The 13,986-nt window shown below is 53.0% G+C and overlaps 3 protein-coding genes across 3 annotated transcripts; 1 reads left to right on the forward strand and 2 right to left on the reverse strand.

Moving 5' to 3' along the window:
- Window positions 1–166: 166 nt before the first annotated feature.
- On the forward strand, window positions 167–8,622 carry STEHIDRAFT_111069 (uncharacterized protein; the record flags this gene model as incomplete). Its single annotated transcript, XM_007304206.1, has 25 exons — window positions 167–204; window positions 262–937; window positions 1,151–1,270; window positions 1,335–1,384; window positions 1,437–1,616; window positions 1,678–2,214; window positions 2,281–3,132; window positions 3,212–3,230; window positions 3,284–3,341; window positions 3,406–4,190; window positions 4,246–4,297; window positions 4,353–4,381; window positions 4,435–4,516; window positions 4,569–4,628; window positions 4,682–4,823; window positions 4,886–5,033; window positions 5,087–5,317; window positions 5,375–5,491; window positions 5,549–5,830; window positions 6,046–6,061; window positions 6,119–6,587; window positions 6,647–6,716; window positions 6,817–8,248; window positions 8,325–8,380; window positions 8,449–8,622. The coding sequence occupies 25 exons, from the start codon at window positions 167–169 to the stop codon at window positions 8,620–8,622; spliced, it is 6,675 nt and encodes a 2,224-aa protein (XP_007304268.1).
- A 681-nt stretch (window positions 8,623–9,303) lies between these two features.
- Window positions 9,304–12,447, reverse strand: STEHIDRAFT_57124 (heavy metal translocatin; the record flags this gene model as incomplete). The annotated part of the gene is made up of 4 exons (XM_007303889.1): window positions 9,304–9,840; window positions 9,914–12,067; window positions 12,133–12,252; window positions 12,313–12,447. 4 exons carry the CDS (start codon window positions 12,445–12,447, stop codon window positions 9,304–9,306), a joined length of 2,946 nt encoding a protein of 981 aa, XP_007303951.1.
- A 787-nt stretch (window positions 12,448–13,234) lies between these two features.
- Window positions 13,235–13,859, reverse strand: STEHIDRAFT_156901 (uncharacterized protein; the record flags this gene model as incomplete). Its single annotated transcript, XM_007304207.1, has 3 exons — window positions 13,235–13,386; window positions 13,462–13,593; window positions 13,661–13,859. 3 exons carry the CDS (start codon window positions 13,857–13,859, stop codon window positions 13,235–13,237), a joined length of 483 nt encoding a protein of 160 aa, XP_007304269.1.
- Window positions 13,860–13,986: the final 127 nt, after the last annotated feature.

Genomic DNA, 13,986 nt, shown 5'->3' on the forward strand with positions numbered 1-13,986 from the left:
GTATCACGGTGATGCCACGGAGATTCTGGGTGGAAGTTATCCACGTTCCGGGAAGCTGCTTGGTATTTGTGTGGCGCTATGAAAGTGGAGGGACCCCCGGCTCAAATTATGGCAGGGTTTACCTGTCACTTACCCTGCGTTTGTCGTCAGTCAGCGCCTAGACGAGATGTCAGACGAAGAATTTGTATGCTTGGAGACCGGACGGTGCGAGTGGTTGTCTCTGGGGTCTTCGAACACGCGGACCTGCCCGTAGATCTTCAGGGTGGAAGGCGCTCTGCGTTCTCTATCATCCACCATCAAACCAACCCTCTGGACGAATTTCTTTCTTACGGTCTTGATGTCTTCCAACAACAACAATCGTAACTCAAACCGTGGTCGAGGCCGAGGGACTGATCGTGGTCGTGGTCGTGGTCGTGAAGGCGCTGAGCGTGGACGGGGTGGTGGAAGTCGTGGGCGAGGGGGCAGCGGGCAAGATGGGCGCGGACAAAGCCCAGCTGGCGGCAGTAACACTGGTGGTGCTAGTAATGCTGGTAATGGTGGCAGTGGTGGTGGTGCCGGGAGAGGTACTGGCCGCATCGAGACTCCCCGCTTACCCATAGATCATGCCCCTCGTGGCATTTGTGATTTTTACTGGTCGAGTGGCTCGTGTCGGCGAGGTTTTGACTGTACCTTCAGCCATCAGTTGAAGCCTGGCGGAGAGTCGACTCCCGTCACGACGAATACTGAGGACGTTGACGAGCCCGTCGATTTCTTCTCGAGCGAAGGCCTTGCTACCAACAACGGCTCCACAAGGAGCACCGAACACAACCTCAAGCCGAGTGAGGCACACAACCACCTGAAGCCTTTTCTCTACGATCATTATGTCTTCGATAGCTCTCGGAAGGTAGAAGGTTTCGTTAGAATCTTTGCGAGCATCAATGTTCGCAATAAAAACTGGGTGCGTATTCTTGATCGTTATATAGTATCGATGCGACGCTGACCGCCAAAATCCACAAAGGACATCGATGCTGCACAGGCGAGTTTATTCCACCTTTTACTACAGGAGTGAACGGCTGATTGTTTTGCCCTTCTATAGTCTTTTCTCGCTACCGTTGTCAATGTCAGCCTTTGACCTTCCAGGCAGTGAATACATACTGACTCGTGTTGGCAGGGGAATGCTCTGCTTCGATTGGGAGATATCCTTCGCTGGAGCACAGAACGCGTTTCTGTTCAGGCAGGAATACAAAGTCCGGTGTTGTCTTTTCAACGAAGCTACTTTCCCATCATCGAGGTGCGCTTATATTGTGATATTCGACCGCTGAGGATGCTGAAATTCGTCGAACAATCATCATTAGTTCCTTGCGTCCGATCTCGTCCTCAAAAGCACAGTACACCATAACATAAAGTAAGGAAAGCGGCAGCTTCGAACACGCGAGTGGCTCATCTGATTGTCATAGCGCCCTGTATACTATCTTCGAGAACAACTACGACGTACTCCACGGCACCCTCCACCGATGTATATCCACGATGATCACCACCAAATCCTGGATTGACTCCTCTCCTGGGCTGACATCAGCTCGTCGAGGCAATTTGGATGGTGTCATCGTCTTCAAGGCACTTTCGGTCGTGTATTTTCAGTGCGTACACAACATCATCCAGTCCCGGGCTTCATTGATGTGACGCGTACGCGCATGACAGATACTTCACTCGCTTCAAGCAAGCAATCCGCAGGCATCCAGAGATACTGAAATTCGTCGAAGATCTAGCCACTTGGTTCGACACCTGGGCCGACGCTGTCTCCAGCCATGAACCTACCATGCAAGACCCTATCACCTCCTCGCCCCCAGCCGTTCGTAATCTTACCATCTCGCAACTACGAGAGGATATTCTTCGCCTTCGAACCATCGTACGCAGGGAGTCTGGCGTGACAGAACAGTTACGCCGGCCGACTAAACAGTCTACCGTCAATGATGCTCATCGTCGCGAAGCACTCCTCAACCGCTTGGTTCAAACTTACGATCCTCCTGGTGTGCTCAGGCAGGGTGGCATTCCGCGCCACGACAACGACTTCGCAGATATCTCCGATATTCGTATCGCACCTACACAGGAGGAGCTACTCTGCCCCTTGGACCCTTACCTTCCTAAGTTCGTTCCCGGTGCTCCTCATCATAGTCCGCCAAATTCGATGGAAAGACATCTCGACATTCAATTCCGCCTCCTTCGTGAGGAAATGATGTAAGTATACGTCAGCATCCGTGGTTGTTTGTAGTAGAGGCATTGACACGTTCTCGTCTTGATCAGATCTACCATCCGCCAGTCTATCCATGTCGTGCATTCCGATATCGGCAGAATGTGGGAGCAGAATCGCCGCAAGAAAGAAGTGACCTTGCTCGAAAAGCTCATCAAAACCAAGGGCGGAGTCTATCGCACGTCCGGGAGGGACTCTGTGTTTTTTCACCTATACACCAACGTTCAATTCTCCCCCGTGAAGGCAGAGCGGCGAAGCTTCACCGTCGGCCTGACCACCGACACTCCTCCAGGGGCTCCACGAGATCCAACCCCGAAGAAAAGGATGGAGTACTGGGAGCATTCCAAGAGACTTCAGAGCCTCAGTTTGATCGCACTGCTTATCGTTACTCCCGGCCAAGTGAAGATCCATCTAGGTGTCGTCATGTCCAATGGTAGCGACATAGCGGAATCGGCGCGTTCGAACGAGGACCGCATTCAGTTGAGGGTCTCATTCTTCGACAGTGAGATCGAGCTCGCCGCTCTCCGCCGGGACAACATCTCGAAAGGCCCGAAACATTTCGCCCTTCTGATCGACAACAATATCATGTACGAGTCGATCCGCCCGTTTCTTGAGACTTTGCAGACCATCGAACCCACGTCCATCCCCTTCGCGCGTTATATATGCGCTGAAGAAACTCTGAAGGGCGTACCTGTCCAAGTTCCTCGGTATGCTAAAGCGCCTGGGTTCACGTTCAAACTGGGTTGTTTGGCGAGGCGAGGTGCTACGATACATGACCTGAACCCGAACAGCACGGCTTCGGTCAAGCAGGCTCGTCAACAGTTGGAAAACGGAAGCGAGTTAGATAAGTCGCAGGCCAGAGCTATGATAGATTCCCTCACGAGAGAAGTATCTCTTCTGCAAGGGTGCGCCCCTTTTCACATTATTTCCGTTTGCTTTATCGTTGCGCGGGTGTCTGATCTAATCGACGATATATTATGATAGGCCACCAGGGACTGGAAAGGTGCGAGGAAGCCTATTTTCGTATTGATTGTGATTTAATCTTGGTCCCTGCAGAGTTACATCGGCAAGAAACTGATACAAGTGCTACTCGAGAGTCGGATTAAACCAATTGGTAGGTGGCCCTTTCCTACAGCTGCATATGCACCATCCGAGATATCTAAATATCAGTCCTGCAGTCCTCATCGCGTTCACCAATCATGCTCTCGACCACATGCTACGTTCCGTCCTGGACGAGAAAATCACGACAAAGGTCGTTCGTCTCGGCTCTCGTTCCTCTGACGAGATTGTGGCGGAGTACAATCTCGCGAAACTTGAGAAGTTAGCAGAGCACTCGAGTTCGATGCTCTCAACTAGACGCGAATATGCGATCATGAAGGAGGCCGAAGAACGACTGGAGAAGGTCACATACTCGATCCAACTTCCGCGAGTATCTTGGCAAATGGTGCAAGAGTTTTTGAACATTCACTACATAGATCACGCCGACGCATTCGAAACACCTCCTATGTGGATTGCCGAGTTGATGAGAGGCTCCCTGCAGGACGAGGAGGAGAATGGGGAATGGTCTACTGCCGAACGGGGTGGCCGTCGTCGCCAGAAGGATCCTGAACTCATGAATGGCCCATATGGCTTCTGGAGGAACGCTCGCGATCTCGAATTTCTCATGCCTCCCGTACCTCAGCCGCAAGCCACGGAGGTCGTCCCTGATCCACGACCAACCTTATTCTTGGCCTTAGGCTTCCAAGGATTGCCTCGCATACCTACGTCCAAGAGGCCCATCGACTCTCTACTATACGGAGATGTTCCCCTCTGGTCGATGTCAGCCAGTGAACGCCGAATGCTCGCAGATTACTGGGAAGAAGAAATTCGCCAACACGCATATGAATCCAACCTACACGAGTTCGAAGATGTCAAGAAACGTTATCACGAGGCGTGCAAGAACTTCAACGACGTCAAGGATCAAGTAAGTGTACCATCTTGATGATACACACAACGTTCTCAATTATTCATGGATACAGGCTCGTCAACTTCTTCTCAGTCGGACTGACCTGATTGCGTGTACGACCACTGGTCAGTGTTCAGCTCTCCGTGTCGTTGGTCCTGAGCCTTACTGACAGTGTATTAGGTGCCGCGAAGTTGATATCTCTCTTGACCGTGGGTTCTACACGAACGTCTGTATCAGTTTCGGAATCTCACTACTTTGTTAGATCATCGCTCCAAAGGTATTGATTGTCGAAGAGGCTGGGCAAGTTCTGGAAGCACATGTTATCGCGTCTTTAGTTCCATCGGGTGAGTCTCGTTGTCCAGTAAAGAAAATCACCGTCCTGACAGTCCACTCCAGTCGAACACATCATTTGCATCGGGGATCCTGAACAATTACGCCCCACGTTGGCTAATTACCGTGAGCTTGATTATTCAGAGCAGCATCGGACGTATCTGACCATCAACACTCAGCTCTCTCAATGGACAGCGAAAGTGGTCGTCAGTTGTACAAATTCGATCGCTCAATGATGGAAAGATTAGTGGACAATTGCCTCCCGATGTCTCAGATCAATGTGCAGCGACGCATGAGGCCGACAATCGCTGACTTCCCTCGGTACGGACTGTCGTCATCTTTTTGAAGTTCCCTCGTCTCAACAACATATCTCCTATACCTAGGCTTATTCTCTATCCTAAGCTGGAAGACAATGCTTCTGTCCAACGCTACCCCTCCGTACAGGGTATGCAGAAAGACGTGTTTTTCTTGACACACACCCACCAGGAGAATGGCGAAGCAGACTCTGTGTCGAAGTTCAACTCGTTTGAGGTTGGTCATACGTCTATCTATCGACGAGAGTCCTAACTAATCCCCTATACCAGGTTGATATGGTTAAGGAATTGGTCCTCTATTTCCTCAAACAGGGACCATACAGTGGAGCCGGAGACATAGCCGTCCTCTGCGCTTATCTTGGCCAGCTTCAGAAAGTTCGGGCTGCTTTCCGTGATCTCAAAATCGCGGTGTCCGTCGATGAACGAGATGCGGACCAATTGGCAAGGCAGGGTGCCGGGGACACCGAGGAAACTTTCGAAGACGTGGTGGTCGGAAAACATGTAGGGATCTCACTCAACATGACAAAATACCCTTCACTCATGCATCGTGATTCTTAGATTCGTCTCGGAACTGTGGACACATTTCAAGGCGAAGAGGCGAAGATTGTCATCATATCTCTGGTCAGAAACTCCGGTTCCTTCGAGAGCAACTCGTCTTCCATTGGATTTCTGAAGGTTTGTTGTGCTCAATTCATTCTCACAAATACTGTGAAGTTATATCTTTCTCGTTAGAGCTCGAACAGGATTAATGTTGCGCTCTCGCGGGCCAAACATGGCCAGTACATCTTGGGAAACGCCTCGAACCTACGACAAAACGCCATCTGGAAGACCATATTGGACGAGATGGACGAACGGGATCAAATAGGCGAGGGCTTTCCCATTGTATGCCCGCGTCATCCAGAGCAGGCGAGGATCGTATCGAAAGCTTCCCAACTCAAGAACTCGTCACCAGAAGGCGGGTGTTTGATACCATGCGACGTTCAGCTGGCCTGCGGTCATCTATGTCCATCTGTAGTACGCAATCACGTTCCGCAAAGAAATCAGATTCCCCACTGACCATCCTTTTTAGTGTCATCCGGACATGAACAACCATCGTCGTATAAGATGTGACAAGCCGTGCACTCGAACACCTTGCCCCCGCCAGCATCCCTGCCCACGTCTATGCTCGGATGACTGCGGAAACTGCGAGTTCCCCATGTACGATATTCCTCTGCCTTGTGGACACATAGCCAAGAAGATCAAGTGGTAAGTATGGCTCTCCTCGATAATGCCCTCATTATTCCTTATTATTCCTCATAATAGCCACGAGATGGGAGCTCTTGCCGACGTCAAGTGCACTGTCAACGTCACGAAGAGACTTCCTACCTGCGAGCATACGGCGATTGTACCTTGCCACAAGGATCCTGCGACTGTATCCTGTTCTTCGATCTGTGGAGGCCAGCTCTCATGCTGTTCTAGATCCTGTCGCTCCAAATGCTGCGAATGTCAGTTTGCCACGAAGGCTGCTTCGGCCAACGCCCCACCTGCGACCGGTCGCTTGGTTCGTTCACAACATAAGACACATCCCTGCGAACGACTTCTTTACTGCCAACATCTTTGTGGGCGTCCTTGCTCTCAAGACCATGAGTGCAATACCGCGTGCGACCAGAAATGCCGGCAAGCTTGCTCTCATCGTTCTTGCCCAAAGCACTGTTCGAAGCCTTGCGCTCCTTGTATGGAGCCCTGTGACTGGTCTTGTAGGCATATGTCCTGTCCAGTTCTCTGTGGTTCCGTAAGTCCCTCCATACCTTCAGACTAATACGGCCCCATATCTAAAATAATTGCTACCAGATCTGCACTAGACTTCCTTGTGACGAAGCTTGTACGGCTACCTTATCCTGCGGTCATCCTTGTCCATCAAGTGAGTACACCTCCCTGTTTGGATACGGTAAAATGACGCTCATGACCTTCCAGTATGCGGGGAACCATGCGAGAAGCAGACCTGCGTCATTTGCTTACAGGAACAAGATGCCCTTCAAGATGAGGACGATCCTCGTCTGAAGGAAGTAGTCGATTTCCTACTTCAGCGCAAGTTGAACGAAATAGACCTCTCCTCGCACGACGTCGGCGATCGTCTTATCACCTTGGGTTGCGGACACATCTTCACCGTTGAGACACTGGATGGTCATTGCGGAATGAACGACTACTACGAGATCGACGTTATGGGCCAATTCCTTGCCACCAAGGCGCCTCCGATAAACTACCAGACACCACCTTCCTGTCCTCTCTGTCGTGGCCCCATCACCGCTCTTCGCTACGGACGGGTCACCAAGCGCGCCAATCTCGACATCTTGGAGCAGAATGTTGCGAGCACCATGTCGCAAGATCTCTCCAAGATCAGCGCGAAGGTCCAGGAAGTCACCGCCAATATGCCGACGATAGAGAAGGCGATCAGGGAGGTTGAGTACGTTTCAGGGACTGTGTCGAACTACAAGGGGCCGAAAGCAAAGGCCGTCTCCGAGCGCTTTGTTCCCTTGGAGGTGGAGTCTGGCCCATTGCCTGCGAACTTACTTATGCAGTTCAAACTCACAAGTGTACACGGATTTCCTGAGGGCATAGCGGGTAAATGGCATAATGTCACGAGCGACTTGTTGGCGAGGTATCGGGACGTCGTCGCTCTAGCCAACACCCGTGGCCCACACATCCGTACTTATGAGGCCGCACTCTCCACACTGTATCGCCTTGAGCTCGCCGCCATCGCAGAAGACCATTCGAGAGCAAGCGACGCTCCAGAACCCCTCGCGATGCAGGAGGTGAACAAGAAGATCGGGCAGCCCCCTCACAAGGCAGACACTCGTTTCCAGATCGAGGCCTTCTTCCTCTCGCTGGAGTTACGCTTCATGATCGCCCAAGTCGCACAATGCCGTCTCGAAAAGATCTCACGACAGGACGCGGATGGCCTCGCTCATCGACAGTTGTGGCATGCTCTCGTCCAGTTCATTTATGAATCCTGCGTTCGGGACGCTCGAAAGGCCCTCGGTCTCGCAGAAGCTTCCTCTGCGTCTCGAATGGCGGCCCGGGCTAACGTCCACCTCATCCGCGCGGAGTTGGAGGTGTTCCGTTTTGATATCGCATCTGAACGCGACGAGTTGTCAAGGAAAGGCCAGCTGAAGGAGAAGGAACGAAGGGGTCTCGCGCTCCGGGTGGAGCTGGCGGCCAGCCTTGCGAAGGAGATGCGTCGCAAAGGCGAATTCTCATATGTTCGCAGCCGACCGACAGAGGACATGGCCGGTTTGTTAGAGGAGCGCAGATGGTATACCGAAAATTGTCGTGGAAAGATAGACAATTACCTCGAAGAGTACGCGAAGTTGAAGGAACACGTAGAGACAGACCATGGCTACCAGCCCTTGTCGCTCCAAGAGAAGGAAGACATCATCAAGTCGTTTGATTTTGGTATGTGTCACTTTCAATGTTATCACGGTGCGCCTTCAAGTTTGGTGTCCACACTGATCGGATGCGCTTCTTCAAGGTCATGCTGGCCATTTCTACAACTGTCAGAACGGGCACACTTTTGTTATCACAGAGGTATGTTCATGTACCACTAATACGGATTATATTCTGTATCGAGCTCACTGACGCTTTTTTATATCAAGTGCGGGGGCGCGATGGAGCGGGCGGCCTGTCCGGAGTGCCGTGCACCTATCGGAGGGTCAAGCCACTACTTGCAAGGCGGTAACACTCGAGCCACAGAGTTCGAGGCCATTGCAATAAATCAGGGTGCGAGAGAAACCCCGTGGACGAATCCCAATGGTGGTCTTGGTTTCTGAACGTTGAGCTGTCTGCTACTTATCTGTCGTCGAGGCTTCTTGCATCTTCTCCTTCCTCCCCATGTCTCTTGAATTTGTTTGCTTATCGTCACGCATCTCAAACAATGTTTCCCATGTCCACATATATATGGCCTTTTTCTCCTTCCCGTTCGAGGCACCGTATTGCTCACCTCGACGCCCACACTCATGAGATGCTGCACGGCCTGTCGATCAAACCTCTAGAAGAATAGCACTAGGTTACAACATCCATTCAACGATGTGAACAAACACATAAAATAATTACTCGCAAGGAGACCCGAGACACGATAAATGTACAATAGAATTATACCCAGAACAGCAGACGGCACAGCAAAGACAAGAGACGAAAGGACGAGCAACAAACGAAAGGATGGTCGTGGTCGTACGACGAGCAATGGTTGAGGAAGGTGAAGCGGTGAAGGTGTCCGTGTAATGGCAGTGATGAATGAGGGGGTCGCGATGGAGGGACGGTGTAACGAAGAGTGATAAATATATGCGAGTGTGTGGACATGTATGCCGATCTATGAGCACCAGTGGCAGCGAAGGAAAGACTGGGTGGAGTATGGCCGAGAATATATATCATGTACAGATAGACATACGAGAGCGGAACAAGTAGACGGTGAGGACAGAGAGAGCGCGGAAGACTGAGGAAACAGAGCCAAATCATGCCATCTCCACAGGCAACTGCTCGTACCCCGCCTGCGCACGAGATGCCGCCGATCCCCTCCCAGGCACGACACCCTTAAATCCTTCCCAAACGCCCTCCACCACACTGCCCACCCTCGACCACATCGTTTCCGAGTGTGCCCTGAACCCATCGCTCTCACCCTCGTCTCCAACATACACACTCTCCTTCGGCCTAACCCACCACTTCAACGCCAACGAGCTCGTCACCACACTAACCGAACTGAACGCCATCATTCCGCCAGCCATCATCGGATGGAGATGGATCCCGACGGGGAGGAAGAAGCCCATGGCGAGTGGGATGCCGAGGACGTTGTAGATGCAGGCCCAGATGAGGTTTCTGCGGATAGTGGCGAAGATGGATTTGGAGAGGTCGAGTGCGGCAACGACGTCGAGGAGGTCGGAACGCATGAGGACGATGTCGGCGGCTTCGATGGCGACGGAGGTGCCGGAGGAGAGGGCGATGCCGACTGTAGCGGCGACGAGAGCCGGAGAGTCGTTGATGCCGTCGCCGACCTATACCAACACACACCATTATCATTATCAGCAAATTAGAAGAGAGAGAAAAGTGGGGAGGGGAATGACATACCATAGCGACACCCTCGCCATGCTTCTCCATAAGCTCCGTCACGACGCTCGCCTTCCCCTTCGGACTCATCCCAGCCCAAACATTCTCCTTCGGAATCCCCACCTGCTCCGCGATCGCCAGGGCCGTCTGCTTCCCATCTCCCGTCATCATACAAACCTCGACCCCCATCTTCTGCAACACCCTGATCGCCTGCCTCGAACTCTTCTTCGGCGCATCCGCCAACGAAATCGCCAATACCGGCAAAGGCGTGTTCGTCGACGAAGCGAGCGAGACGTAAATCATGGTGCGTCCTTGGATGGTTTCGTTGTATTCGAAGGAGGTGATGGCGGAGGGCAGGTACGCCGACTCGGTAGATTTGGACTGGGTGACGAAACGGGCATTGCCGATGTAGATGGTGTATTTAGCGGGGTTACCGATGAAGGAGAGCGTAGCGGTGACGCCCTGTCCGGTAACGCTCTCGAAGGTATCGACGACAGCCTCGGGCTCGCTCGCGGTGAGTTCCTTACCCCAAAGCGCGACCGCCTTAGCCAAAGGATGTTCAGACCTTGCCTCCGTCGCCGCGACCATCGAAATAATCGCCGAACGAAGCGTAAGCCCATCCGCGCCTTTGCCCATCAGGGATGCGGCATCCACCATGGATGCTTCCTGGACAAGGGCCTCGCCATGCTCATGCGATGGCGCCCACGCCACAGCAGAGACGGTAAGCTTCCCCTCGGTAACTGTTCCAGTCTTATCCAGCACAATCCGCTTGATAAGCCTACTCGCTTCAAGCGCACGTCCGCCCTTGATCAAGATCCCATTCTTCGCGCCCATACCAGTACCCACCATAATCGCAGTCGGGGTACTGAGCCCAAGCGCACACGGACACGCCACGACGACGACGGAAATGCACAGCTGCAAGCAAACGGACAACTTGCTTGCCCCGTGCGCATGGAACATCTCCGGCAACGAGCTATCACCAATGACGTGCGACAGGATGAACCAGCCGACGAAAGTGATGGCGGCGAGCGAGATGACCACAGGGACGAAGTACCCCGCGACTCTGTCCGCGAAGGCTTGGATGGGGGCTTTCGACGTCTGCGCGTCCTCGACCAGTTTGACGATCTGTGCGAGCGCGGTGTCTTTCCCGGCACGAGTGACGATCATGTCGAATGTTCCGAGTCCGTTGACCGTTCCGCCGATGACGGTGTCGCCCTTCTGTTTGAGGACGGGGACAGGTTCGCCTGTGACGGCGGATTCGTCGATGCTGGAGGACCCTTTGATGACGGTACCATCGGCAGGGACTTTGTCTCCTGGTACGAGCTTGACGGTGTCTCCGACCTGAACGAGCTCGGTCGCGATCTTCTTCTCCTGGGTGCAGGCGGGTGCGTCGGTGTAAATCGTGGCCATGGAAGGTGCGAGGGCCATAAGGTCGGTGAGAGCGGCGGAAGTCTTTCCCTTTGCTTGATTCTCGAGGTATCGACCGAGGCAGACGAACATGATGAGCATGGTGCTGGTGTCGAAGAATACGAGAGGGACGAAATCGGGTTCGGGGCTCCACATGGCGAAGACCATGGCGAAGACGGAGTAGAAGTATGCTGCCGAGGTTCCCAACATCACCAGCACGTCCATCGTCGCCGAACGGTGCTTCAGGGCCTTCCACGCATTGATATAGAATTTCTTGCCGATCCAGAACTGCGCGGGGGTCGTGAGGGCGAAAACGAGGAGGTAACCGACACAGATTCCTTGCATGAGGTGATAATGCACGATTGAGTCGAGTCCAGGGATCTTGGGGAATATCATGCTGATGAAGAACACGGGAACGGCAAAAGCGACACTCCATTGGAAGCGCCACCGCCACTCTTGGATTTCCTTCGTCCGGGAGAGTGACTTGAGTTGGGTAGCGTTCTGCTCGTCGGAGACCATAGCATCGAATCCGAGCTCCTCAATACGCTCGACCATCTCACGAGGGCCAATGAGGCTTTGGTCGAATGAGATCTGTGCCGTCTCGGTGACAAGCGAAACGGCAACGCTGTTGATACCGGGCAGAGCGCTTAACTGCGACTCAACGGTAGAGGTGCACGACGAGCATGTCATGCCGTATATCCGCAGAGTGACCTCGTCAGCACGGGCAGGTGGGATGAGCGACGCATCGAAACCGATGTCCCCAATTTCCTAAACAATTGACGATGGAGAGTGAGAACACACGCCTGGACGCATAAAGCAAGAGAACTACGCACTTCCATTAGCCGGTCAGGATTCCATAGCGCAGGGTCATACTCGACGACGCCGCGCTCTGCCAGCAGAGCCACTTTAATTGAATGAATACCCTCTTGCGGTCGCAGCATCCCCTCGATAGACTACAGCACCAATCAATCCTCCGCACCCGGCATAAATCCGACAAACGTATATTTACTCACCTCCACACACGCACCACACGTCATGCCCTCTATCCTAAGCTCACATTTCTCCGAGTCGTTGCTAGTTTCCTTGCCAGTGAGGGGTTCGTCCGACGCGACGGGGAGGCCGACCTTTCCGGTGAAGGTGGGGGTCATTGGGACTTTGGACCAGAGGTTGGAGAAGGTGGCAGATATCGCAGACATCTTTGATGACGAGACGGGGTATGGTAGGGTTGTGAGAATGATTTAGCGGATTAGAGAAGTCTGGTTTGCTGGCGTGTGCGCAGGGACTGTATTGGTAACAGCTGTGCGAGTATCGGATGAGAAAAACTATGACAAAGAGGAGAAAAAGAAAGAAAGTGGGAACGATAGAATGGCAAAAGGGGCGAGACGAATTGAAGCGCACTGCGCGATGAAGCAGTCCGAGGGGAGACGAAGAGGATGGCCGGCCGTCGAGCGGGGTGGGAGCGAACACTGCGGCAATATAGCGAAGAGGTGGCTTACATCAGCTTGTTAGTTGTTGCTACGTTCTTTGCTCGTAACCGTCCGCTGACCCCGTCAAGTCTTCTTCGCCGCCGGTGGCGACGATGGGGTATAAAATACACGGGTAAGAAACGCAAAGCAAGGGAGAGCACGACAAGGGAAGCTGACAGAGTATTTGTAGACTGATCACCACCATCTCGGCGCCACGCTCAATTGTCTCAAGTAAGCCCGCCACTGCGCCGAACCGTCCTCCGAGGAACCGCCTCGGCCGCGTTCTCACCACGACCATCCTCAATCGGCAATCTTCTTCGCAGTTCAGCAACGCTATATGCTCATACAGAACGTCTTGAGCCCTTAACGCTATTGAGTCGTGAGTGTACTAAATAAAACATCTTAATAACCACTTCCCATCCTTTACAGCGACTGCACCGCAAGCACCGACTCTTCTCTCCATTCTGTTTCAGCGCAAGGAGTCCACATGCGATGTACTAGGATAGGCGCGCAGTGAAGAAGAGTCAGGGAATCCGATGCCCGTCAAATGATGGTGACGGGCGAGTGTTGCGAGTGTCCCTCCACGGTGAACTGCTGCGAGGAAGCACACTTGCACTGCGACTTGCGTGGGATATTCATCAGGAACACTGATCCTGCGCTGCTTCGGACAAGGGGTAGGTACGGGCAGGTACTCACCATCGTCGCCTAAAGCCAGAAGAAGCTGCATCACCGTAGGACGGAGATGGGAGTGCCCGGATTTGAGGCTTGAGTGGCGGACGTGGCACAGTTCATGCATCATGACGGCGGGAGGCTTCGTGACGTGGCTCTCTTTACAAAGAGGATGACTACCAGAGACTATCGTCACAATGATATCGTCTACCCTTGTGGTAACTACCATTAGGCGGAGAACGAACTTGAGAGGATGAGGATGAGGAGGAAGGAGGTCTGAAGCGTTCCGGCGGGGCTTCGGGTTGTCCAAGTCCCTGGCCCGGCTCAGGGTCGACTTGGAAATTCCAAGCGTGGCCCGTCACAGCCACCTCTTTGTCTCTCCCTTCTTCCTTCGAGCCCACTCCGTTCTCCATCTCTATGCTCATGGGTAGCACTGAATTACTCGGTACTATATCAGGTGATTTTTCTCCCAGACGATCCACATAAACCTGAGATGCTGATCATCACGCCTCGTACCACAATCGTTGACGTATCCTAAAACGTACATTCCCT

The sequence above is a fragment of the Stereum hirsutum genome (assembly GCF_000264905.1).
Source record: "Stereum hirsutum FP-91666 SS1 unplaced genomic scaffold STEHIscaffold_7, whole genome shotgun sequence".
In the NCBI taxonomy this organism is placed as follows: domain Eukaryota; kingdom Fungi; phylum Basidiomycota; class Agaricomycetes; order Russulales; family Stereaceae; genus Stereum; species Stereum hirsutum.